At 37.6% G+C, this 26,051-nt stretch overlaps 1 protein-coding gene across 1 annotated transcript in view; it reads left to right on the top strand.

The window, feature by feature from the left end:
• CGRRF1 (cell growth regulator with ring finger domain 1) overlaps positions 1–24,840 on the top strand; it is a 30,126-nt gene extending 5,286 nt beyond the window's left edge. Inside the window, exons 2-6 of the mRNA XM_019645319.1 lie at positions 11,907–12,046; positions 17,695–17,872; positions 18,030–18,177; positions 23,014–23,121; positions 23,340–24,840. Of these exons, the coding sequence (XP_019500864.1) occupies positions 11,907–12,046; positions 17,695–17,872; positions 18,030–18,177; positions 23,014–23,121; positions 23,340–23,660 (895 nt within the window). The 3' untranslated portion in view covers positions 23,661–24,840. The remainder of the gene's footprint in view (positions 1–11,906; positions 12,047–17,694; positions 17,873–18,029; positions 18,178–23,013; positions 23,122–23,339) is intronic.
• The last annotated feature ends 1,211 nt before the right edge of the window (positions 24,841–26,051 follow it).

Raw genomic sequence — 26,051 nt, 5'->3', positions numbered from 1 at the left:
TTTGCCAGTAGGAGTTGCTAGATTGAGACTGGAAGGCTAGAGGAGGAAGAAGGAACTTCCTCTTAACAGTTTGCTTCCTTTCCTGGTCTCCATTTCTGCAACATTGATCTTCACCCTGGCAGTGACTGTTGGCTCAAGTTTCAGCAGCTTTAGTTTATAAATTTTCCTTGGGCCGGCCAAGTGGCGCGTTGGTTAAGAGCTGGCTTGGGATGCCTGGTTCAGATCCCACATATGAGGGCCAGTGACACTGCCCTCTACAGCTAAGATGCTGAACAACAGCTCAAACTGGAGCTGGGCTGCCGTGAGTCGCCGGCGATGTATGCTGCAGTGGGTTGCCATGGGCTACCGTGTGTAGCCAGCAGCCAGCGTGAGTGGCCAGCAGCCGCAGTGAGCGGCCGTCCAGAAGCCGGCGACTGATCTGCCTCGCCCGGGAAGAGCGCAATGATGGTGCCAACTTGGGCCAGTGAAGCAACATCCTCCACAACTAGACTGAAGAACAAAACGACAGCAACTTGTCTGTTCCCCTTCCCCAATTCCCCAGAGCTGTTCCCATCCCCCAATTCCCCAATAAAAAATCTTAAAAAAAAAAAGAGAGACAAAGAAGGATCCAGTAATCCCACTAAAAATAAATAATAAATAAATAAATAAATAAACAAATAAATTTTCCTCACTAGAACCACCAGCTGATGGTGGTTCAGAGATCTCAGCACCAGCTGGCCAGCACTCCTACCTAAAAGATCTGGGGCCTAGCCCTGGGGGGCCTCTTATCCAAGTTTCTAACTTATAATAATCCACACTCTCTCCTTTGTTTCCCCAGTCCTAGGAGTGATAACTGCTTCTTGCTAGGACACCTTAGTGTCCTCTTTTTGCCTTTTTGGTCCTCCAGTACTTGGTTAACAGCTCTTTATATTAAATTCTTTATGTTTAAATAACTGATATGGTGTTTGTCTCCTGCCAACTCTGCCAGATACACTGACCTTGACTATTTCTTGTCTCACTTGTCGAATGCAGTAGGTTGTTTGTATGTGACAAAGTTGGTGATGAGGTACAGATTCCTTCTTAGGAAAAGAATATGACTTTAGTTTGTATTTGCTTTGGGTACAAAATATATGATGCTTTGGCAAGAATTTTCTTGGAACATTTTAAAAGAAAACACAAAATTGTTAGAAATGGCATTTCAGGGCCGGCCGAGTGGTGCGATGGTTAAGAACTCGCTTGGGATGCCAGAGGGCCCCGGTTCAGATCCCACATATGAGGGCCAGTGACACTGCCCTCTACAGCTAAGATGCTGAACAACAGCTCAAACTGGAGCTGGGCTGCCGTGAGTCGCCGGCGATAGTGTGGGCTGCAGCTTCTGCTGCAGTGGGTTGCCATGGGCTACCGTGTATAGCCAGCAGCCAGCGTGAGTGGCCAGCAGCCGCAGTGAGCGGCCGTCCAGAAGCCGGCGACTGATCTGCCTCCCCCGGGAAGAGCGCAATGATGGTGCCAACTTGGGCCAGTGAAGCAACATCCTCCACAACTAGACTGAAGAACAAAACGACAGCAACTTGTCTGTTCCCCTTCCCCAATTCCCCAGAGCTGTTCCCATCCCCCAATTCCCCCAATAAAAATCTTTAAAAAAAGAAAAAAAAAGAAATGGCATTTCAAACCTTAGTAGGGCCTTAAGATGACTCCTTCTAATGCTTCTTTTTATAATTAAAGGCACAGAATTTGAGAGATTCGGTCATTTTCTCAAAAGTCATATCTTTAGCACAGCAGTTCCCTCAGAGACAGCTTTCCTGCTCTACCATAGTATTTATATGCTAATCCAGTCTCAGTATCCAACTAGCCACGTGAGACCATTTTCAGGAGGTTGCACAGGAGAGGGTGCTCCACAAACTGCCTGTGTTTTCTGATTGGCTTTGGAACTCAAGGCCAAAGGGGTGATAAAAATTGTTTACTGCTGAGCTTGAAACTTTAGCCTCAAAGTTACCTTTATTCATGAGGGACTCCATGATACTTCAGGGACAAGGAAAGGAGGTCAGTTCTACTGCTTTAGCTACTGATAAGATGCTTAGGAAGTATGTGTGCAGGGTAAGATATGGTACAGGCAATATGAAAAAATGTGGACAGAATTGGAAATCCACAGGTTATTGCTGTGCTGGAAGTATTAAGTATTATGAACAAGTGCAACAAAGTATACAAGTGGAAAAAAACAGAATTATAGAAAAATCCAGGAGGATTAAGTATAAAATTATAACAGTAAAGAAAAGAGAATGGAAAATTTTCTTTATGGAAAAAAAAAAGGAGGATTAGTTTATATAAAAGAGAAAGTAATGAATGTTAAGAAGCATTTATTTAATTGGCATTCCATGACTAACAGTTGCCAAAATGACTGAGTGGAAAAAGGTAAAGATGGAATTTGATTGAAAAGAAAATTGGTCAACTTTCTCTTTTACTATTCCTTCTAATGTCATATTGGCCATGATCTGATACACAGGGCATCATTATTCAAGTTTTTTATTAAAATGAAAAAGGCTAGAGAGATCTAAGATGGTGGAGTAGATAAATACTGCGCTTGCCTTCTACCATTAAAAATGCATCTAAATTATAGAACCATCTGAAGTCTAGCTGAACAGAAGTTTCATACTAAGGATATAAAAAAGAAGCCACATCAAGACTGGTATGAGGGGCGGAGATGCAGAACAGACCAGCCCCAGACCTCCAAGTGGCAGTTGAGAATCGGGAGGGATTCTCAGCCTCAGAGGTGTCTCCTGGAGGAGCAAGGGACCCCACCCCCACACTCGGCTCCCCAGCCCAGAGTACTGGTGTTGGGAAAAGGAGCTCCCACAATATCTAGCTGGGACAAAAAGCTGTGGAAAACCCAGACATGCTCTTAAAGGGCCCACACGCAGACTCACCTGCAGACTCACCCTGGGCTCTGGTGGAGGGACAGTGATTTGGGGTATTGGAGACATATGGGGAGAGACTATGTTGTGTAGCTTTGGAGCAATGACTGGAGGGACAGTTGCCATTTTCCCTGTGTGGGATTCTCCTCCTATTCAGCTGGCAGGCGGGCACCATCTTTCCTGTGTTGAGGCTCTCCCCCTATACTCATCGCCAAACCTAAATCTGAATTGGTATGGTGAGCTCTGCTTGCTCTACCCTGGTAACTCCCTGGGATCCCGCCCCACCAAACTCGCCCAACATTGGAGGCACTTTCTTAGTGAGCAGCCATACCTGCCCATATTGCACACTTTCTTGGGCAACTAATGGGGGTCTTTGGGCCCCAGGTGGGAGGTGACTGACTTCTGTGGTCTCTGAGACTTTTTCTGAATAGCTCCAGGCTCAGCACTGGCACCAAACCAGAATCTATTGTATATTAACCTGGTGAACACAGCTTGTCCCACCTTGGTGACTCCCTGAGACCCTGCCTCACCCATCTCGCATACTGCACGAGGCTTTATCAGTGCCTGAACCTTACAGGAGCCTGCAGGTGGCAGCAGGCCTTGGGGTGTCCTGGCTTTTTGTGGAGCTACCCCAGGCACAGTACTGGTGGCCGCCATTCTCAGTTCACAGTATGGTCTCTCCCACATACTTTCAGGTTTATCACAGGTAGCAACCAATTGTGGATCGCTTTGTAGTTCCTACCAGGTTGTCTCTGGCTGGTCACAGGCAGTGGGTGACCTGGGCCTGTACCGGAGCCCCTCACAAGAGGCTCCAAAACCAGTATACCTGGAGGTCAGCTTCAGACCACAGCAGAGCACTGGTCAGTTAGCTTCACAAGTGACACACACAAAGGGCAGTCTCAACAGGCACCAGAGCCTGATGGGGCAAATCCCACTCAGTGAGGTAAGTCCCTGGGCCTGTAAACTGTGGATGTGGCCAAAGCACACAGCCAGTTAGCCTGAGGGTCAGTCCCACCACTGACATCCAATAGTAATTAAAGCTCAGCTATAATGGGAAGGCACACACAACCCATACAAGGGACATTCCTGGAGCACCTGGTCCAGGTGACCAAGGAGACTGTGCCACTGGGCCCCACAGAACATGTACTACCAAGAATAGGAGACGTAGCAGGTCTACCTAATACATAAAAACAAACACAAATTTGTTTCCAAAAAAAAAAAAGGCAGCCAAAATGAGGAAACAAAGAAATATGTCCTAAATGGAAGAACAGGAGAAAACTCCAGAAAAACAACTAAACAGAATGGAGGCAAGCAACCTACCAGATCCAGAGTTCAAAACAATGGTTATAAGGATGCTCAAGGAACTTAGTGAGAACTCAAACAAAGATATAGCAAGCATTAAAAAATACACAGAAACCATTAAAAAGGACCAGCCAGAAGTGAAGAAGACAATTACTGAAATGAAGAATGCACTAGAAGGAATCACCAACAGACTAGATGAACCAGAGGATCGAATCAGTGATTTGGAAGACAAAGTAACAGAAACATCCAATGCAGCATCAAAATGAAAAAATAATCCAAAAAAAAAAATGAGGATAGTTTAAGAGACCTCTGGGACAACATCAAGTGTAACAACATTCACATCATAGGGGTACCAAAAGGAGAAGAGAGAAAGCAAGGGATTGACAACCTATTTGAAGAAATAATGACTGAAAAGTTTCCTAACCTGTTGAAGGAAGTAGACATACAAGCCCAGGAAGTGCAGAGAGTCCCAAACCAAGATGAACGCAAACAGGCCCACACCAAGACACATCATAATTAAAACACCAAAGGTTAAAGACAAAGAGAGTCCTAAAAGAAATAAGAAAAAGGCAACTAGCAACTTATAAGGGAGCTCCCATAAGATTGCCAGCTGATTTCTCAACAGAAAGTTTGCAGGCCAGAAGAGATTGGCACAAAATATTCAGTGATGAAAAGTAAGGACCAAGAAAGAGTACTCTACCCAGCAAAGTTATCATTTAGAGTCAAAGGACAGATTTAGAATACGAGCTTTCCAGACAAGAAAAAGCTAAAGGAATTTATCACCATCAAAACAGTATTACAGGGAATCTTAAGAGGGACTTCTTTAAGATGGGGGGTGTGGGAGGGCGGAAGACAAAAAATATGAATAATAAAATGGCAATAACTTCATATCTATCAATAATTACTTTCAATGTAAATAGATTAAGTGCTCCAATCAAAAGACATAGGGTGACTGAGTGAATAAGAAAAGAAAATCCTTACATATGCTTTCTACAAGAAACCCAGTTTAGATCAGAAGATATACACAGACTGAAAGTAAAGGATGGAAAAAGTTATTTGATGAACATGGAAACAAACAAACAAACAAAAGCTGAGGTAGCAATACTTATACCAGACAAAATAGACTTTAAAACAAAGGCTATAACAAGAGACAAAGAAGGACCTAGTAATCCCACTTCTGGGTATTTATCCGAAGAAACACAAAACGCTACTTCAAGTGGACATGTGCATCCATATATAGCATTGCAGCATTGCTTACAATGGCCAAGATGTGGAAGCAGCCTGGGTGTTTGTCAGTGAATGAATGGATAGAGAGGAGGTGGTACATCTATACAGTGGAATATTACTTGGCCATGGCAGGGAATGGGTTCTTGCCATCTGTGGCAGCATGGATGGACCTGGAGGGTATTGTGCTGAGTGGAGTATGTCAGACAGAGAACGACAGATGCAATGTGATTTTGCTTACATGTGGAATCTAAAGAACAAAAGAAACAAACAGGAGAGAAGCAAACTCATGGATGCAGAGAACATTTTGCTGGTTGTTGGGAGGGGGGTTGGAGGATGGGGGAGAGGATTAAGCAGTATAAACTGGTTGTTGCAGGTAGTCATGGGGATGTAAGGTATAGCATAGGAGTATGGTCAATAATGTAATGACTGTGGTGTTGGATGGGTACTAGATTTATCGGGGTGATAGATGAGAAGCAAGTTGGGAGGCAGGGTGGAAAAGGTAAAGGGATTAAGAAGTACAAATTGATAGTTACAAAGATAGACATGGGGATGTAAAGTACAGCATAGGGAATATAGTTAATAATATAGTAATAATTGTATATTGCTAGGTGGGTAGTAGACTAGTCAAGGAGATCACTTCTTATTATATAAATGTCTAGCCACTATGCTGTACACCTGAAATTAATATAAAATAATATTGAATGTTAACTGTAATTGAAAAATTAAAAAGGGGGGGATGGTGAAGGGGAATAAGAGGTCCAAATTTCCAGGTATGAAACAAGTCACGGGGATGTAATGTACAGCATAGGAAATATAGTCAATAATATCATGATAGCATGGTATGGTGTCAGATGGTCATATGGTGATCACTTCTTTAGGTATACAAATGTTGAATAACTATAGTGTACACCTGAAACTAATATAATATTGTATATTAGCTGTATTTTTTTATAAAAAGGTTTTTAAAATTGTGGAAAAGGCCAGATGTGAGGATGGTGGCCAGAAACATGTCACTGGGTCTACTTACCAGTGTTTTCCAGAACCATTTCTCAGCACCTATTATGGATTGCTATTTAACTAGTCTCCAAATTCTAACCTTATTCCAAAGCATTTCTGCACATTTGCTTTTGAATAATACATTAAAGATAGAAATATTGGCCCACATCAAACTGTGAAAGTTGTGGATTTTTGTGCAAAAATGAGCAAGTTCATGCTGGATCAAGTATGTGAAAAGGTTTAGAATTATACTAGGCTGAAAGCTCAACATGAGTCATCAGTGTGTCAGCTGCCCAAAAAACAGCGTGCATGATCTTAGAGCACATTAAGCATAATGTTTAGGACAAGAGGTGTGTTCAGACTATGATGTCACTCTATTACACTGTGAATTCTACCCCCTTCCCTCCTCTTCCCTCCAAAACATGAGGATGTCAGAGGCACAGGGCTGGCAAAGTCACACCAAAGTGTTGACTGCTCTAGCCGTGCTGACTCACTCCTTTAAGAGGATGGGAATACAAAATGGCTTAGATTACAATTCAGAATGTAGCAGTGTTAGAACATAATTCAGATAAGGCTGTAATGAAAAGCCAAGGAGCAAAAGCATTAACCTTAAAAGAAGAGGTTAATAACTTTGTGTTAAAATTGAGAGCTATGTTCGTCAAAAGATACCATTATGAACTTGAAAAGGCAAGATGTAAAAGGGCTGAAGATAAATCCAACAAAGGGCTCCTATTCAGAACATATAAAAAATTTCTATGAATAAGAAAAGACCAGTAGAAAAACAGGGAAAGGCCTTGACAAGGGCATTCACAAAAGAAGATATTCAGTAGCAATAAACATAAGAAAAAGTGCTCAACCTCATTAGTCATCAGGGAAATTAAAATCAATGCAGTGCAACCACACCTAACAGGATGACTAATCATGTGTTGGCAAGGATATAGAACCGGGAGAATTCATTCATTGCTGATGGGAATGTGAATTGATACTACCACACAGAACAGTTGTTAGCATTTTCCACTGAAGATGAAGAAGCACAGTCTTATGGCTGAGAAATTCCATTCCCAGTGTATACCTGACAAATGCATGTATGTGCACTGAGAGCCTTGTATGAAAATGTTCACATATGCATTATTCATTATGGCCAAAATGTGAGGACACCTTAAATGTCCATGAAGAATAGAGTGAGTAAGCAAATTATGGCATGTTTATGCAGTAGAATACTACACAGCCGCCAAAAATGCACTGAGTATAGCTACATGGATGAATCTTTAAGCATAATGTTGTAAAGTAGGAAATAAAAGTATCCAAAGCATAGTTCCACTTTTATAAAAATTCAAAAACAGGCGTACTAAATTATAGTAATTGAAGTCAAGATAGTGGAGAGGGAAGGGGTACTGCGTGGGAGGTGACATGAGAGTTTCTGAGGACCTCGTTTTAGTTCTTCGCCTGAATAACAATTACCTTGTAATTCACTATCTTTTATTTACTTTCCTATACATATGTTATCCTTCACAGTAAAAAGGTTATATATTTTTTAAAAAGGTTACCTTCACAGATATAAAGGCCAAAGATTGAGCATGATTCATCTTACCAATTTAAAAAGATGTATATAAATCAAATCAAGGACGTTAGGATATTAGAAAATGTAGACCCCATGATTAAGCATGAGACAGAGAAATAAAAAACCTGGAGAGGTGGATTTCTTATAATAATAAGTGTGTTTTGTCAGCTCTTGATGTGATGCTGGGCCAAGCAGCCTTGGATAATCTATGCTTAAAGAGAAGCAACACTTTCCATCTGAAATTACTTGTTTCATTCTGAGGCATATACAAAGCCAGGGACCAGATATGGTTCCTACAACACTGATTTTATGTACAGAGTTGGAGAAATATTTTTTGTATTAAAACCATGATGTGTCGTGGAGACTATAAAGCACACTGCAAAGGAATTTCATGTTCACAGTGTGCTGCTTCCAGGTACCTCCCCAAAGCCTTGCCTTTTGTGGTTTCTGGCTCTTATATCTCTAAAGATTCTTTAATTGAAATTTCTAGGTACAACATGATAAAGTACCTGAAATACAGTGCTTGAACTTACAGTAGAAATGAACACTATGAGATCTGAATGCTAGCTTTTACTGCTGGTAGTGTGGGTATAAGGAGCCAGGCGGTGGAAGTAAAGGAAAAAAAAAAAGGTGGGAGGGAAAAAATGATGAGGAAAGGGCCAGAGGAATATAATCAGTATGTGCGAGTGTAGAGTGGTTTTCTTCTTGAACATTTTTTCACTTCAAGGGATGAAAGAAAGAAGGGGAAGGTGTTATCTTATGGTTGTCACAGGAAGGTTCTATCTTGTGTCCTCCACTCCACATTCCTGACTGAACCTCTAAAAGGCACTGGGGGCAGGGGTGAGCAGTGGAGACAGAACCTGTGGGTAATTGCTTCTGAGGCGGGAAGAGGGGAAGTTACTGGATTTGCTTTTATTCTGGCCCTCGGGCCACCTCCTGTCTACTCCATCATCAACACTATCATTGCTTCCCTTACATAGGGCCAAGCCCTCTTACAAACATTTGCAGGTGGAGGAACAGTACACAGAGGTTGAGTGATTGCTTAAGGACACATGGCTATTACATGGCTTGTTCCTGATTTTAGGAGTAAAGCAGTTTTTCAAGTTGATGTTAGCTGTACATTAAAAAAAAATTTTTTTTTGCTGTCCTTTATTAGGTTGAGTAAGTTCCTTTACATTTCTAGTTTGCCGACAGTTTTTATCAGGAATAGACTTTGGATTGTAGCTAGTGCTTTTTCTTCATATATTGAGATAATATGTTTTTTTTAAGTCTGTTAATATGGTGAATTATTTTAAAATTTTAATATTATGTTAAGCCAACCTTGCATTCCTGAGATAAACCTCACTAGGTCATGATGTATGAATCTCCTTATATATTGTTGAATTTAATTTCCTAAACTTGTTAAGAATTTTTGCATGTATGTTCCTGAGTGATGTTTGTAGTTTTCTTGTACTGTCTGCCTCTCCTCTGCAGGCTTCTGTGACACATTAGACTGCTTGAAGTTGTCCTTCAGCTCACTGGTGTTTTGTTTGTTTTGTTTTGTTCAGCCTTTTTTTTTTCATCTCTGTGTTTCATATTGATACTTTCTGTTGGTAAATCTTCAAATTTACTAGTTTTTTGTTCTGTAATGTCTGATTTGCTGGTAATCCCATTCTTTGTATTTTTCATCTTAAACATTGTATTTTTCATCTACAGAAATGGATTTGGGTCTTTTTTTATATCTTCTATGTCTCTGTATAATATCCTCAATCTTTACTTACCTTCTTGAAAAAGTATAGTTATAACAATTATTTTGATTACTTACCTACTAATTCTAGTACCTATATCACTCCTGGGGTCTGTTTCTATTGTTTAGTTTCTCTTCTCATTGCAGGTCATATTTCCCAGGAATCTTTGCGTGCCTGTTATATTTTTATTAAATGCTAAACATTGTGAATTTTACCTATCTGGTGCTGGGTGTTTTTATATTCATATAAATATACTTGAACTTTGTTTTGGAATGCAGTTAACTTACTTGGAAACAGTTAACACTTGATTTGTTAGAGGCTTGCTTTTCAGCTTTTTTAGGCAGGACAAGAACAGCGTTATCCAACTGCTTTATAAAATTAAATTTATCTAGAGTGAAATTTTATTCCATTTGTTAATTTTACTGTCTTTCTCTTGGCATTAGATTTATCATTGTGTTTTTAAATTTTAGTTTGCAACTTAAATTTTAGTGGAATCTTTCCCTTGCCCCCGCTTTCTCTTCATCCTTTCTGTTTAGCCATTTTACAGTTGCTTCCACCCAGATTTGTAGACCGTCTCCGCCTCCCCCCACAATAAAGGACCAGGTCTTATAATGACAGTTCTGTCCCATATTGATATTGGCCTAACCCAGCTCCTAGATCCCAATTGTGAACCTGGCTCTGGCCCTTGTCTTGAGTAGACAACCTATAAGGCCCTCTTCCTATGTGAAGGCTTATTGCCACTGCCTGCTGCCAGACTCAGAACCCAACAAGCCATGGCATCAACCTTCCATTACTTTATGTTTTTTCCTTTTTCAGATCCATAAAGACTTGTCTTTGAACCCAGCTATGTCTCTTTTCCCAACATTTTATTATTAAAATTTTCAAACATACAGAAATCTTGAAAGAATCATAGAGCAGACACACATATGCTCATCACTTAGGTTCTAAATGAACATTTTGCTGTAATGTTTTATTACATATCTGTCCTGACCCATCCGTCCCTCTTTCCACTCATCAATCCATCTTATTTCTTGATCACTTCAAAGTAACTTGTACCTTTCACCCGTAAGTACTAAAGCACTGCATATTATTTGCTAGAGTACAGTACTTGTTTTTGTTTATAGCTTTTTTTCCTTTGAAGTAATATTTACATACAATGAAATGTACAAATCTTAAGCATTATTAAGCACATCATCTATACAACTCAAACCTCTATCAAGATACAGAGTATTACCAGAGAAAGTTTCCTTATGCCCTTTCCTAGTCAGTTCATACTCCTACACCCCCAGAAGCAACCATTGTTCTGTTTTCCATTTCTACCATAGATTACTTTTGCCTGCTGTAGAATTTCATATTATGGAATCATATAGCATGTACTCTTTTGTGTTAGGCTTCTTTTGCACGGCATGTTGTTTTTGAGATTTATCCACGTGGTTGTAGCAATAATTTATTCCTTTCCATTGCTGAGTACTTCTGTTCCTTAGTTTAAACACACCATAGTTTGTTTACTCATTTCAGCGGGGTCTTTTTTTATTTCTCTTTTTATTTTTTATCACTACTAAGTGTTTGAAGAGAAGAGTGTGCATCAAAGTATGAACCTAACTGCCAGCTTAACCTAAGTTCACTGGTTTAACTAATGTGTACTCATCTTAAGTTATTTTATTTAAATTGAGTACATTTAGCTGCTTTCTAATTTTATAAAGAATTGAATTTAGTCCCTTTCATTTTCCTTCTAGGTCTGTTCAGTATGCATTATCACATTTTTACATGAAATTTAAAAGGAGAAAATATGTCACATAAATGAAGGACTATATTTGGTGTTTAAAAGTGTTGTAAATAATATACAATAGTCTGTATATTAAGTATGTATTTGTTTTTCATATCATTAAAAAATTATCATGTTTTTGCTGTTAAATTAGATACAATTTATAATCACTATACTCCTTTGTTGTCAACAATACTATTAACAATAGAACTCTTTATTTTCAAGAGTATGTTGATTCAGCCAGCTGAACAATATATTGTAATTTTATGGGACCTCTAATCTCTCTTAATTATATAATTACAATATTATGTAAACTGAATAACTTTATCTCTTTTACTGATACTTATGTCAAAAAGAATAACTAATGAGACATAACACACTCTACATATAAAATTTCATTTGTTAAAATTATGTATTATTTTATTTTTACGTTCCTTCAGGTTTGGTTGGGATGTTCCAGTAATTTTGAGAAATTCAGAAGAGACCCAGTTCCACACAAGAGTTTTCAAAAAGCAAATGAGACAAGTCAAGAATCCTTTTGGCTTAGAGATCGCTAACCCATCTTCAGCTTCAATTACAAGTTGGTAGTTGTTTTCCAAAGATTTTTCTCTTTCTATACCCCTTTTTTTAGTCCTTTAATTTTCTTTCTTTATTGCTTTCTCTTCATTAGATTTGACAAACATGTATTGAGCACCCGTTTTGTTCTAGGAGCTGTATTACATACTACAGATACAAAGACTAATAATTCACAAACCTTGCTCCAAAGGAATTTATCAACCAGTAAACAGGCATTTGTCTGAGAAAAAGAAGTGTCACAGGTATTCCTAAGAGAAATCTGTTAGGACACTGAGCCCCTTCATTGGTCTTCAGTGCAGTGAGAAATGTAAGAATGGTGTAGTATAAGCACAGTTAATGTGAAGTTGCTAACTTTCTGAAGAGCAGCTGTCTTTTCATTGGAAATGATGGTATTTTGGTATAATTTATGTTGGTATAAAATGTTATTTTGGTAGATGGTAATAATAGATGGTAGTTGTTTGTTTCCATACTTAACTTGGGGGGAAAGTTGCCTGCGAGAATATCTAGGAACCAGTGGAATGAAAGAGAAGGGAGGGGACTGGGGACAGATAAGAGAGAAGAGTTGAGGAAGGCTCAGATTCTTCGCTCGGGTCCTCCGTTGGCAGGTCCTTTTACTGAGATGAGGAATAATAAGGGAGGAACAACAGGTTTCGGAAGAAAGGTAATGAATTCAGTTTTGAACTTCTTGAACTTCTGGACTTTGAAATGCTTTTGTGACAGTTAAGTAGAGCTATAGAGTAGGCAGTTCCAGAGACAATTCTGTAGCTCTGCAAAGATTTCTGGTCTGAGACCCTATCCCCTTCTACACTTGCTCACATTTCTGGTATCTTAAAACCAAACAACCCAGGGCCGGCTGAGTGCTGGCACGTTGGTTAAGAGTTGGCTTGGGACGCCAGAGGGCCCTGGTTCAGATCCCACATATGAAGGCCAGTGACACTGCCCTCCACAGCTAAGATGCCGAACAACAGCTCAACCTGGAGCTGGGCTGACGTGAGGCGACAGCGTAGGCTGCAGCCCCTGTGGCAGTGGGTTGCCATGGGCTACCGTGTGTAGCCAGCAGCCAGCGTGAGCGGCCATCCAGAAGCCAGCAACTGATCTGCCTCGCCCGGGAAGAGCGCAATGATGGTGCCAACTTGGTCCAGTGAAGCATCGTCCTCCACAACTAGACTGAAGAACAAAATGACAGCAACTTGTCTGCTCCCCTTCCCCTAATTCCCCAATAAAAATCTTTAAACAAAAAACAAAAAAAAACCCCAAACAACCCAAAACTTTCTCAGCTTTTCATCTTATTCTAGCTATTGTCCCATTTCTCTTCTTCCCTTCAAGCCAGGCTTCTTAAAAGCATTTGCCTTCTCCTCTTAGCCTGCTTCTCTTTTACTCCTTAGAGCAATGTAGTTTGATTTCTACCTATATCCATCCCTCCACTGAAATGGCTTTCCCCAAGGTCAATAATTACCACAGTGCCCCACCTCTGACCCCCAGCAGTCATAAAACCCAGTGGATGATTTCAGGCCTGACTGAGTTAGTGCTCTCTCTGCAGTGTTTCCCAGAGTTGGCTAGTCCTTCCTCCCTGACACCCTGCTCCCTTGTCTTCTATGAACATTCTTGTCTAGTCATCTTCCTGCCTGTAACTTCCAGAATTACTTGTCAAAAATTAGTCAATAGGGATTATCAACCTTAAGTAAAATCTTGATTTACAATGAAAAGGTACAAAATTTCTTATTCTTCTTCCTTAGCTGTATATAGTATATCTATTGACCAATTGATAGATAGGTGTAGTATAACCCTTATGAATTGAAGGGAACTAAGGGCCTTTTTTTCCCCCCTCTAATGGTAGATAAGTGGTTCATTCTGACATTTTTCACTTGGGAAAACCAAATTTCAAGATATGACAGAGAAAACTAACATTTAGAAAATATGCTTGAATAAATTGTGCAGAATAGTGGGGGTTTGGTGATCTCTGACCTTTGTGGCCATGCACTGGGGCCTGCTATAATGTCACATCTGGCTCTTAAGCAGAACTGCCAGTAAAAAATATCTACCATTACTAAACGGTCCTTCCTGCAGCGCAGTTCCACAAGGCTGGAAACACTGAAAAAATAAGAACTGATACATTGTGAGCAAACAAACACAGGACACTTGTGAGCTAGAAGGTGTCAGGAAATCCATCAATCTGCCTTTAACACAGAAACAGTCTCAAACAGAGCCTGCCCTGTAAATGTTAGAAGCAAATGAAAAGATATCCGCTAAGTAGAATGCCTCTCATGTCCAACACACTAGATGCTAACCAACAGTAAAGTAGCATTACTGAAGTACATGAAAACAATTTTTAAAGTGTGGGCTTATAGCGTGTTTACTGAAAATTTTTTTTTTTTAAATAGCAATGTGTATCCTTCATTGTCTGCTGTGGGGAAATAAGAAGGATTTGGGTAGGAATTGTACTCAGCAGAATAAAATTCATTTGTTAAAATTGTGGAACAGTTGGTATCATTAGAGATGCCTACCCAGGATATTGAAATAATATTCTAAGCAATGATTGTGACATTTTAAAAGGTTATTTCATTTGATGTGTAGATAGTTTAAAAACCCAGGTCTTTTTTTACCACTGTATCTAAGATGCCTGGCAGGCACAGAGAGGAGGGAGACCTGATATACTTGAAAATACACCAGGGAATCTTACTCATTTAGATCTCTGTACTAGGGGTGGGCTTGGGGGAGGGGATTTTTTGTTGTTGTGTCACGATACTATATTTGGATTTATGATGTTTCCATGTCCCCAATGTAGAGGCTTTACTGAAATTGAAAGTAGGTACTCAGGATATATTAGTTGAGTGGTATTAATTTGGTTCGGGGATTCTGCTGTCCTTTTGTAAACCGCGTCTAGTATTTTGACTTAGTCTCCCTGATAAGAACTAACATAAAGCAAAAGGGTTAATCAAAATGATACAGACAGCATTTTTGGAGGATTTGTGAACCTCTGGTCCTTACAACCTATAGTTTTCATCTCCCAGTATTCTGGTTTCATTACCCTCACGCGTGGTGGTCTCCTTGTGTATTGATTCTTTCCTCACAGGCCTTCTGCAAGATGGTTTGTGGCTTCCCTCCCCCATTGTTTCTCCTTTTCTAATGGCTCAACTCATTTGAATATAGTCCCTGTTTTTTTCAGTGTTTTGCAAGACTGTCTCTTACGTTGTCTCCTACCCTTTTTGGCTGTTACAGCCAGGCAGGTAAGGGCAGGTTGCGAGAGATCACACCCATGCTGCTTCACTTCATTTGGATTCTGAATTGCCTGGTTTATGTCTATATCTTAATTCTGTTGTATTGATCTAAAATGGCATTGTGTGTGCACTGAATTTTAGAAGACTAAGAAAATATAAGAATGAGAATTGAATATAAGGATCTTTGCAGAAGTGATAAAAACTAAAGGGAGGATAGTTTTTGCATAGGGGTATTTGTCAGTTGGTGTAAATCAGTATATTTTCCTCTCAGTCTATGTAGTGCACAAGTTTATGGAAGACTGGAGAGTTTTATAGATTCTGTAGTTCTGCCTCATTATTTAAAATATTGATTTCAGAGACATTATATTAAAGCCTGATTAACATCTAGTTATCAGGAGTCTCTGACACGCCCCTCATTTTAGTCAAGTATGCCAAGTCTGTAAACAAGTTTTATGCAGCTCTGAACCTCTGGAACCTGATTTCTTTTTACAAAGCAAATAAACTGGTAGTTTTGTATGTTCTGTAAGTTGACTTTTTATTTTAAGGTTTATCCTTCCATTGTTATTTTTTAGTGTAAACAAATACATATATGTGGATATCCTCTGCTATGAGATAAACAGTATCATACTTTTCTCCACCTTTTTTTGTTTAGCAGTATATTCTAAAGCTCACTCCACAGTAGTACTATATAGAGATATTTTGATATGCCTCAATTCTTTTTTAAGAGCTGAATAGTACTTCTTCATTGGAGAGTATTCTATATTTTACTCATTTAATCCCCTATGATGGACATTGGGGTAGATTCCAGCATTTTAATATAACTAGTCCTACAATGAATATCCTTATACATACATTTTTTTTTCATTTTTTGCCAGTAATACAGTAATATTAAGTATTCATTTTCTGTGTTCCTTTTTTTCTTTTTCCACTTTTTTGTATGCTTTAAATTTTTTTCCCTTATCAACTTCCAACTTTTTTTCTTGCCTCATGTTGTGTTGTTCTAAAGTGACAGAAAATTATGTGTGATTTTAAATAAGTATGTATATATATTAAATTTGTATTAATGGAGTGTTTTTCTTCAGCTATTTAAAAACTAATTGAAAAAAATAGCTAATTGAACTTTCCACTCTTGAATTAATACCTGATGATTGGAATCATAAAAATTTGAAATCAAATTCTGTTTTAATTATATACCTGAAGTTCCTGCCAATTACAACTTTTATGTAACTATGATTAGAAATTGCTCTATGGCACTGCCGCTATATATACTCAGAAGCTGAGACTGTGTACATACTACTAAATACTGAGAAGAAAAGTGGAAAAAAATTAATCAGTATTTGGTATCCTGTGGATCATCTGGTTGTGTTCATGTGTCTCCCTCCAACACACACTGTTGATCACCTTTAAACAAAATAGGTAATGTATCAATCAGAATTCCTATTAGCAAGCAATAGAAATGACTCCAATGAAAGGATACTGGATAGCTTACAGGCTTGCCAGAAGGTTTGGGGAGCCAGAATGAGAGACCAAGGCACTTCAGCCAGGAACAATGACCAAAACCATGCCCTGTTGGTTTAGTAAGCACATCACTGTCTCTGAGCACTACATGTTGCAGCTTCCACTGCCAGCGGCGTGAGACACTGGATGTTGCTGCTCTTGATATTGCTACGACAGCCACAAGCAAGGGAAAAACAATCATATAGGTGGCACATAGTAAATCCTGAGTGTTAAGTAAGTAGGTAAAACTATATAATATAATTTGTATGTTCACTTAATCACGTCTTCTCAAATTATAATATCTTTTATTATGCTGAAAATAAACAAACAAATGAGGACATCACTATTAAGCCCTCCATCTTATGGAATCCCCACTCTTTCCTCAGGATATTTTGCACATTACATGGGACATTAACTGTGTGACAAGAACGTGTATTAATGTCCATGTGTATGTTAATATTAGTAAAGCTCAATTTCTTTTTAATATTTTTCCTACTCCAGTGATCATCTTGTGGACCCGTGGGTGAGGTGTATTCACTTTCAGAGACAGTCTGCTCTGCTTGTAGTTAAGATTATAGACACTACTAGAGGGGTAGGTTAACAACAGGAAACTGTATTTCAGTTTTTAAAATCTATGTGAGGAAAGTCTTGGAGTCACCAAAAAAAAAAAAAAAAAGAAATTGATAATTTCCAAGCATAGAGGTATAAATAATGTTTCCTGATAGCACTTCAAAATTGTGTAGACATTGAGGTTTTTATATGTCTTGTTTTAGAGATCAGTTCAGTTATAGGCGTGTACCACCCTTTAATGAGTTCCTTTAACTGCCAGCAGCCTGGCCAGCATCCAAAAGAAAGCTTTTGTTACTATGTATAATTGTATCATATCAGAAATGACATTAGGTAATTTTCTTCTCTTTGTCTTCTTTGTGTTCCACAGCTGGTATAACTTTGACAACAGATTGCCTTGAAGATAGCCTCCTTACATGTTACTGGGGGTGCAGTGTTCAGAAATTATACGAGGCTCTGCAGAAGCACTTTTATTGCTTCCGAATAAGCACTCCCCAAGCCTTGGAAGATGCTCTGTACAGCGAATATCTCTATCAAAAACAATATTTGTATCCTTTTATCTGATATAGCCATTAGCACATGAAAACTTGAGACATCAGACTTGTTATGGATAAAATAAAATGTTACTAAAGTACTGTTGATCGCCTTTGGTATATTATTATATTTTTGGTTATAGTGGCAATTTACCTTTACATCTTCAACAAGTATTAAAAAGGAGAGCAAAGAAGAAATATATTGCCAGTTACCAAAAGATACTAAAATTGAAGACTTTGGTATAGTGCCCAGATCTCGCTATCCACTGGTAGCACTGTTGACCCTAGCTGAGGAGAATGACCGAGAAATTTATGATATTGTAAGTAATTTTAAAGTTCTGGAAGCATTACTTTGAAGTGATTTGGATAATGGGTCTTAATTATTTGGTGACATAGAATAAGTTTTATTTTAATTTCTGAGGATATACATTTGGCCTAGAAACATTTTTCTTAAAAAATGAATACATAGAAAATACACTTGTATGATGTTTTATACAGAGGGCACCAAAAAAATGTTTATACATTTCAAGAAAGGAAAAAACTGTATTAAAATTATACTACTTAATTTATACCAATAACAAAAGATGAGTACAAGTCACGTTTGCCTTCTGCAATTACAAGAGGTGTTCAAAGTGGTTACATCAGCCTAACTTTAATACAATTTTTTCCTTTCTTAAAATGGGTACATATTTTTTTGGCACCCTCCGTATGTTTTAGCAGCACCTTCAGAGTGTGACTTTTTTTCCCCATATGGGTTGTAAGAATATGATTTTATTTTAAAAATAAAGGATATATTTGAATTAGGTTGATTTCATCATTGTGTATTCTGTCATGTTTCCTACATAGAAAAAATCTGTTGGGAAGCATGTTTATTCTTAACATTTTTAGTGCTGAATAAATAGGCATTGTAATGATCTAAAGTGCTCAATTTTCAGACAGTATCCACTCTTTTCTTTGCATGTTTATAGTCATCTTTTTTCCATCATAGTCCCTGCTGCACCTACTTCTTATATATGTTTGGTCCCTATATTTTCTGTAATTACAGTGATAATTATTTTTCTCATTATATGCTAATTATTTCTTTAGTCTGATAGTTTATCCCTATTAGGAAGATAAAAGCATCTTAGAGATCTAAGAGGACCTGAGCCATGACAATCCTCTAAGTATGATAGAAGCTTATATATGAAATAAACTTTTGGTGAAATCATATCATGGTAAGAATGCCCCTTCTACACCATTTACTGCTTTTCTGAAGTGCATGATATAGACACGTTCATTAATAAAGATATGGTAACATTTTTATGATACTTTGTAATATACAAAGTACATTCACTAACATTAACTTATCTATTCCTTCCAAAAACCTTGTGTGTTAGAGCAAAATCCTTACAAAGACTGAAACAGAGTCCAAAGAAACATCCCAGTCCTTCAGGAAATAAAGATGGGCTTGACCCCAAGCCTTTGTAGTCCGTGCCCATTCTCCCCATCCCACCCCACCCTTTTTTTTTTTTTAACAGGACTATCTTTCTGAAACAAGTGTGCATTGAACTTTGGAAGGTGTAGACCCTTATTGGGAAATCTAGACCCTGAACATATGCAGTTAAGCTTCTCTAGGTTTTGGGTTTTTTAATCTAATTAAATTCAAGTTCCACTGAGCTGAAGTCAGCTTGTTTTTTCCAAATAAAAGACATACCAACAGCAGTGTATATTCAGAATCTAGCACAGTGCCTGGAACACAGTAGGTGCTCAATAAATTTGGTAAGTAAAAAAAGTCATACCAAGCAATGTTAGTGAGCCCCATAGAGCTTGACAGGAAAACTCCTTACTTGCGTGTACGAGATAGTGTATATGAGAGAGCTGGTTTCTGCTTCCCTCCCTTCGTTTTCAATTGAAGATAAATAAGACCTGTTAGGTTCGGTGTTTCATAACCCTGCCTACCTGGGCAAGGTAACCCTTCTCTCATCACCGTGTCCTCCACCTCTTCTTAGCTCCCCTACTTTCCCTTTATTTCAAACAAAACAAGTCAGCTCTCAGTCACCTTCCTCCTAGTGCCCCCTTTTGCTTCCTTTTCCCCTCACTGCTGGTGCTGTCTGTCTACTTGAGGTACTCACAGTCATCTTTGTTTTCTCATTTTCTCCTTCTATCTAAACAGGAGGATTTGGTGTGTGCATGGTAAAATATATATATATATATATATATATATAAAATAAAATTTACCATTTTAACCACTTTGCAATGACATTAAACAGGGAAAATTTGCTGTCAGGTCCCTGATCCACCTGGAATAAAGAAGACTCCATGGCCCTGTGGTAGTGTGGGAGGTTTCTTCCCACAGGGAAGCAGTGCCTGGCTCCCAGGGTTACCAGTCATTTCCTTTGTGTATATGTCTCCCTGCCTGAAGTCTTTTATTCTTATCAGCGGGCTCCCTTTTTTCTTCCTGTTAATCCTTGCTTCTCCATCTTTTATCTCTCAGATTGGGCCTAACATTAGAACTAAAGCATATTTGTTAGTATATTTTATATTAATGTTCCCTGCTCTTAATTTTAAAAGCAAACTGAGCTTTTAATAATTACTTTTTCATATGTGGTTTTTCAGTATTTTATCTGGGAGTCGGAGACTCCATATCTAAAAGAAGTAAACGCTCCTTTTCCTATTGTAACAGTAAAAAATTACATTTCGATGGTGTAGTTAGGAACTAATTTATTATTTTAGGTAGACAAAGGAAAATAGGGATTGTTATTGCAAGATTTTGCCTTTAAAATTTTATTTTTACTTAATTACATTAGTTTTCTGTATTACTCAAACAGTACATGTTTATGGCAGGAAATAAAATTAGAAAATCTAGATAAGCCAAAAGGAAAAACGTATAATCACTTTTATTCTATCATCCAAAAATAACCACTGTGAATATTTGTATCTTCCCAGACCTTTATATATGTAATTTTTAAATGAAAATTGGATCTACTTGTACAGATTATTTTGTGACCTTCTTTCATTTAATAGTATATTTTAACATCTTTTCCATATAATATATATCTATACAACTATATATACATTTAAAACTAGCATTATAGTAGCTTCAGAGGCGTTTAATATTAAATCAAATGACAGGATTGTTAGTGAGATGATAACATTACTACCTTCTACCAATCATGAATACAAAATTGATTTAGTATTAAAAGCCTTTAAAGCCATTGCCAAATTAATAAATCCTTATAAAGCTGTAAATAATATTGTATGTTTATAACCATAATAGGGTTTTAAAAAAACTTTTTATTTGGACATAATATCAAAAACTTGCAAAAATAAAACAGTGAAAGAATACTCATATGTCCTTTACCCAGGTCTCTTTATTGTTAATTGTTAGCATTCATATTTACATTATTATTTGCCCATATATGTGTGTGTGTGTGTGTGTGTGTGTGTGTGTGTATGTATTTTTTAATGAATGATTTGAGAGTAATCATGTATACATGATGATTCTTTACCCCTAAATACTTCAGTGTGTATTTCTTAATAATGGTGATGGTCTCTTATTTAACCACAGTATAGTTATCAACTTTATAAATCTAGCATCAATATAATATTTTATCTAATCTATTACGTATATTCCAATTGTCAGTTGATCTAACAGTATTCTTCATAACATATTTTCTCCTGCAGTACAAATTCTAGTCTAGAGTCAGATACTGTATTTGTCATGTATCATTAGCCTCCTTTAATCTGGAATATTTTCATAGCCTTTCTTTGTCTTTTATGACAGGATTTTTGAAAAATGCAGTCACATACAAACACCCTTTTGTAAAACAGAACATTCCTCATTTTGTTTTTCTGATGTTTCATCATGATTAGATTGAAATTACGCATTTTCAGCCAGTATACTGCACAGGTGATAATATACTCGTATTTTTTTGGTTTTTTTTTTTAAGATTTTTATTGGGGAATTGAGGAGGGAAACAGTGTTGGGGAATTGGGGAAGGGGAACATTGTGTTTTTCCAGGACCTATCAGCTCCAAGTCAAGTTCTTTAATCTTAGTTGTGGAGGACTCCAAGTCTAGTCGCCACTTTCAACCTAATTGTTGGGGGGTGGGGGGAGGTGGGAGTGCACAGCAGCCCACCATCCCATATGGGTGTCAAACTGGCAACCTTACTGCTAAGAGCACGTACTCTCACCAGCTCAGCGACAGCTCAGCTCGGGCACAGCCCATGTGGGAATCGAACTGGCGACCCTGTTGCTCAGAGCTCACGCTCTTAACCAACTGAGCCACTCGGCTAGCCCTCAATTTTCAAAAGGTTTCCATAAATTAGGGCTAGTAATCCTTAGTCTGTGATATGCATTGTAAATATTTTATTCCAGTTTGTCATATGTCTTTAACTTTGCCTGTGATGCTTTTTGCTGTGCAGGTTTTTAATTTTTATGTAATCAAATTTGTCGAATTTATCTGCCTCTGGGTTTGAGTTATAGTTAGAAAGTCTTCCCCTACACTGAGACTAGAAAGGAATTCACACGTTTTCTTCTAGTACTTGTATATATATTTTATATTTTACAATTAGATCTGTCATGCTTTTGGAGTTTATTCTTATGTATGGTATGAGGAATGCATCTAACTTTATGTTTCCAAGTAGCTATCCAGTTGTCACAATACTTTTTATTAAAAAGACTCTTTTCGCCCAGTGATTTGAGATGCCACCTTTATCATATTTGTATATATAATTGGGTCTGTTTCTGGACTGTTTATTCAGTTCTAGCCATCTGTCTATTTATGCACCAGCACCGCTGTTCTAATTTTAGAGGCTTTGTAGTATGTTTTAATATCTGACTGGACTTAGTCCTCTCATAGTTTTCTCTTCAGTATTTTCCTAGCTATTCTTATGTGTTATTTTTCCACATGAGAATTTTAGAGTCAACTGTGCTATAAAAAGCTTAATGGTGTTTTTGTTGGGATCACAATCAATTTGTAAATTTGAGTATAATTAAATAACGCTAACAAAAATATGTCAATAACTGATTCCTCTGTAATGACTGTGATTTAAATAAATTATTGTAAGTTTTCTAATTTATCAACTTCTTATTTTTATTTGAGACACATTTTTCACATATCTGTGAAATGATATAAAGAGGTTAGGTACTGACTAGTGTTCATTTTTTATTTTAGATTTCCATGGTGTCAGTAATTCATATTCCTGATAAGAATTATAAACTTTCCTGTAGAATATTATATCAATATTTACTCCTGGCTCAAGGTCAATTTCATGATCTTAAGGTAAGTTATACCCTATGGTCTTGTCTCTTTTCTTTGCAGAATTTCAAAGAATGACCACTTATAAATCGATAATATTTTTCAGTTAGTTTTTATAGGACTTAGTTATTATTCATTATTGGATTTGTTAGCTCTTAAATTTTGAGCAGCTTTTATGACCCCCAGTTTAAAGAGTAGTTGTCATTTGTAATTATCTTTAAACTTGTTTCTTTGATTTGCAGCAACTTTTCATGTCTGCAAATAATAATTCCACTCCCACCAGCAATTCCTCTCCAGAAGAAAAAAGCACAGACCGAAGTTTGTTGGAAAAAGCCGGACTCTCTGAAAGTGAAGTAGACCCTCCAGAGGAGACTAGCAAAGACTGTGTTGTTTGCCAGAACGGGACTGTGAACTGGGTGCTACTGCCATGTAGACACACGTGCTTGTGTGATGGCTGTGTGAAGTATTTTCAGCAGTGCCCAATGTGCAGGCAGTTTGTTCAGGAATCTTTTGCACTTTGCAGTCAAAAGGAGCAAGATAAAGACAAACTGAAAACTCTTTGAGGATGTTGTTACAACTGAAAATTCCACTGAAGATGCAAAAATTTGTGTTCTTGGAATTAATCATAACATGGAATCTACAGTGTTGACCATCAATGAAAATTGTATTTTAACTTCATATTTGTATGGTTCCTGGATGATGAAATTAATTATTTCTTTCTTCCTGTTCAGTGTGGTAAATACTGGAATACCATCATGTTAATACATAAAAATTCATTCAGGTCTTGAGAGGAATGTAAACCTTTGGCCTTTTGTCAGCTAGAGGATTTCATATAATGTCGATTAGAAAAATTCCGAAAAGCAATCCATCTAAAATTTGAGGAAGCAAAAGTCTTAAGATTTCTGAATGTTTCTCCTTTGACATAATCTGGAGTCCAGTTGGGAAAAAATTAAATTCTTCTTAAAATAATTGTATGTTCCCCAGTTTACAAAGGAGTTGGACTTTGAGTCCTTTCCTGAAATATCAGTTTTTATAAATATCCACCTGTTTGGTTTCTAATTTCCTTATAATTATAGTCACATAAACACATCTTCATTTTTAAATATAGCTTCTTAAATCATAAATGCAAGATATAATTCTTAACTGTTCTCAGTGTATCATAGATTTAAATGATACTCATTTATAGGAAACATATATAAAACAAGGATAATACAATTTCTTGGATAATTAAATTTATTATCAAATATTATTAGATTAGCATACTGTGATCTACCAGGAAAGATCTGTGAGACTCTTAAAATGCCTTATCTTAGATTTCTTCCTGCACAGCAAATCCATCCAAAACTGGAGGGGTTTGGAGCAAGAAAAATCACTGAAAGAAACAAATGATTATTTTTTTGTAGTGTGTTTTTATTCCAACTAAACCCCATAGCCTTCTGAATAGTAGATTACTTGTTCATCCCTTGTTATAGCCCTGTAAGAAGTGAGGAACCTGCTAGGCAAAATGGCCCTATCCCCCACTCTTTTCAAGATGGCTAAGAACAAAAAGGCCCATCAGAGCTTCCTGTGTCATCAGTGGAAATTACCTTCAATTCACCAAGAGTTTAGATCACAGCAAATAAACTGTGACATTCAGGGAGACTTTCAAGACTTTTTTGTCCTGTTTACATTAAGACTAATGCCTTATCTCTGTATCAGTGTTTTTACATAATTCTAATCAAATATACCACTCTTAAAAGACCATATCTATTCTCCATTTTATAAAGTGAATCAAACTTCCATCTGTGTTCAGCTGCTGTGTTCTAAGAGTCAGATACCTTTTGGGAGTCTGGGCTACAAAGAATCAGGCAAGGCTCCTGACCTCTAAGTATTTGTGCTTCAGAGGAGTGTTGGCGTCTTATTAGAAGCACATCCTACCTCAGACACTCCTAAGGCCCTTTTCTAATCCTGCCCCTGGGATCCGGGCTGGCAAAAGTTACAGTCCCTGCTGGGCTTAGCTACCATTGTAACAATCCGTCTGAGAAACTCACTCTGTGGTGTAAATTGGGGGAATACTATAAGATCCTTTTTCGCCCATTCCAGCTGTCCTGCCTCCTTTTATTTACAGATCTGTTTGTCCCTAAACTGTCTAAACACATAGTTGCTTTCTCATCTGAGATAGATTCCACCTACAGTCTTACTCCACTTTCATAACTTTTTATTGTAGTAAAATATACACAACATAAAATTTACCATTTTAACCATTCTTTAGTGTGCAATTCAGTGGCGTTAAGTACATTCACAATGCTATACATCCATCACCAGTACCCATCTACAGAGCTTTTCATCATCCCACACTGAAGCTCTAGATCTGTCAAACAAGAACTCCCCATTCCCTTTCAGCCCTGGTAACCACCATTATACTTTCTGTATCTATGAATTTGACTATTCTAGGTACTTCACATATGTGGACTCACACAGTATTCGTACTTTCGTGCCTGATTTATTTCGCTGAGTATAATATTTTCAAGGTTCATCTATGTTGTAGTGTGTATCAGATTTCCTTCCTTTTTAAGGTTGAAAAATACTCCATTGTGTGTGTGTGTATATATATATATATATATAAATATATATATATATATATATATAGAGAGAGAGAGAGAGAGAGAGAGAGAGAGAGAGAGATCTACTCACCCATCATTTTTCTTAAGTCTTAAAGATGATTTGCCCTTAGCTCCTCTTGCTGCAATTAAAGTAATGGTTTTTCCTGCCCTCAGTGGTAATAAATATGAGGAATTTGCCAGGTAATCAAGTGAAAATAAGTATACTGACTCTTAGAGACTTATGTCAGAATTTGCCAATAGTGAATAGCGACGTTTTGTGAGAACGTCGATAAAAGCATTGTATATGAGTGGATTATTAGATAAAATATTTAGCTTACATAGATTAGTTGCTACTTTCCAAAAATCCAAGTA

The sequence above is a fragment of the Hipposideros armiger genome, unplaced genomic scaffold (assembly GCF_001890085.2).
Source record: "Hipposideros armiger isolate ML-2016 unplaced genomic scaffold, ASM189008v1 scaffold_5, whole genome shotgun sequence".
Lineage (NCBI taxonomy): Eukaryota > Metazoa > Chordata > Mammalia > Chiroptera > Hipposideridae > Hipposideros > Hipposideros armiger.
Note: the sequence above shows the minus strand (reverse complement) of the source record. Positions and strands in the feature narration are given on the sequence as shown.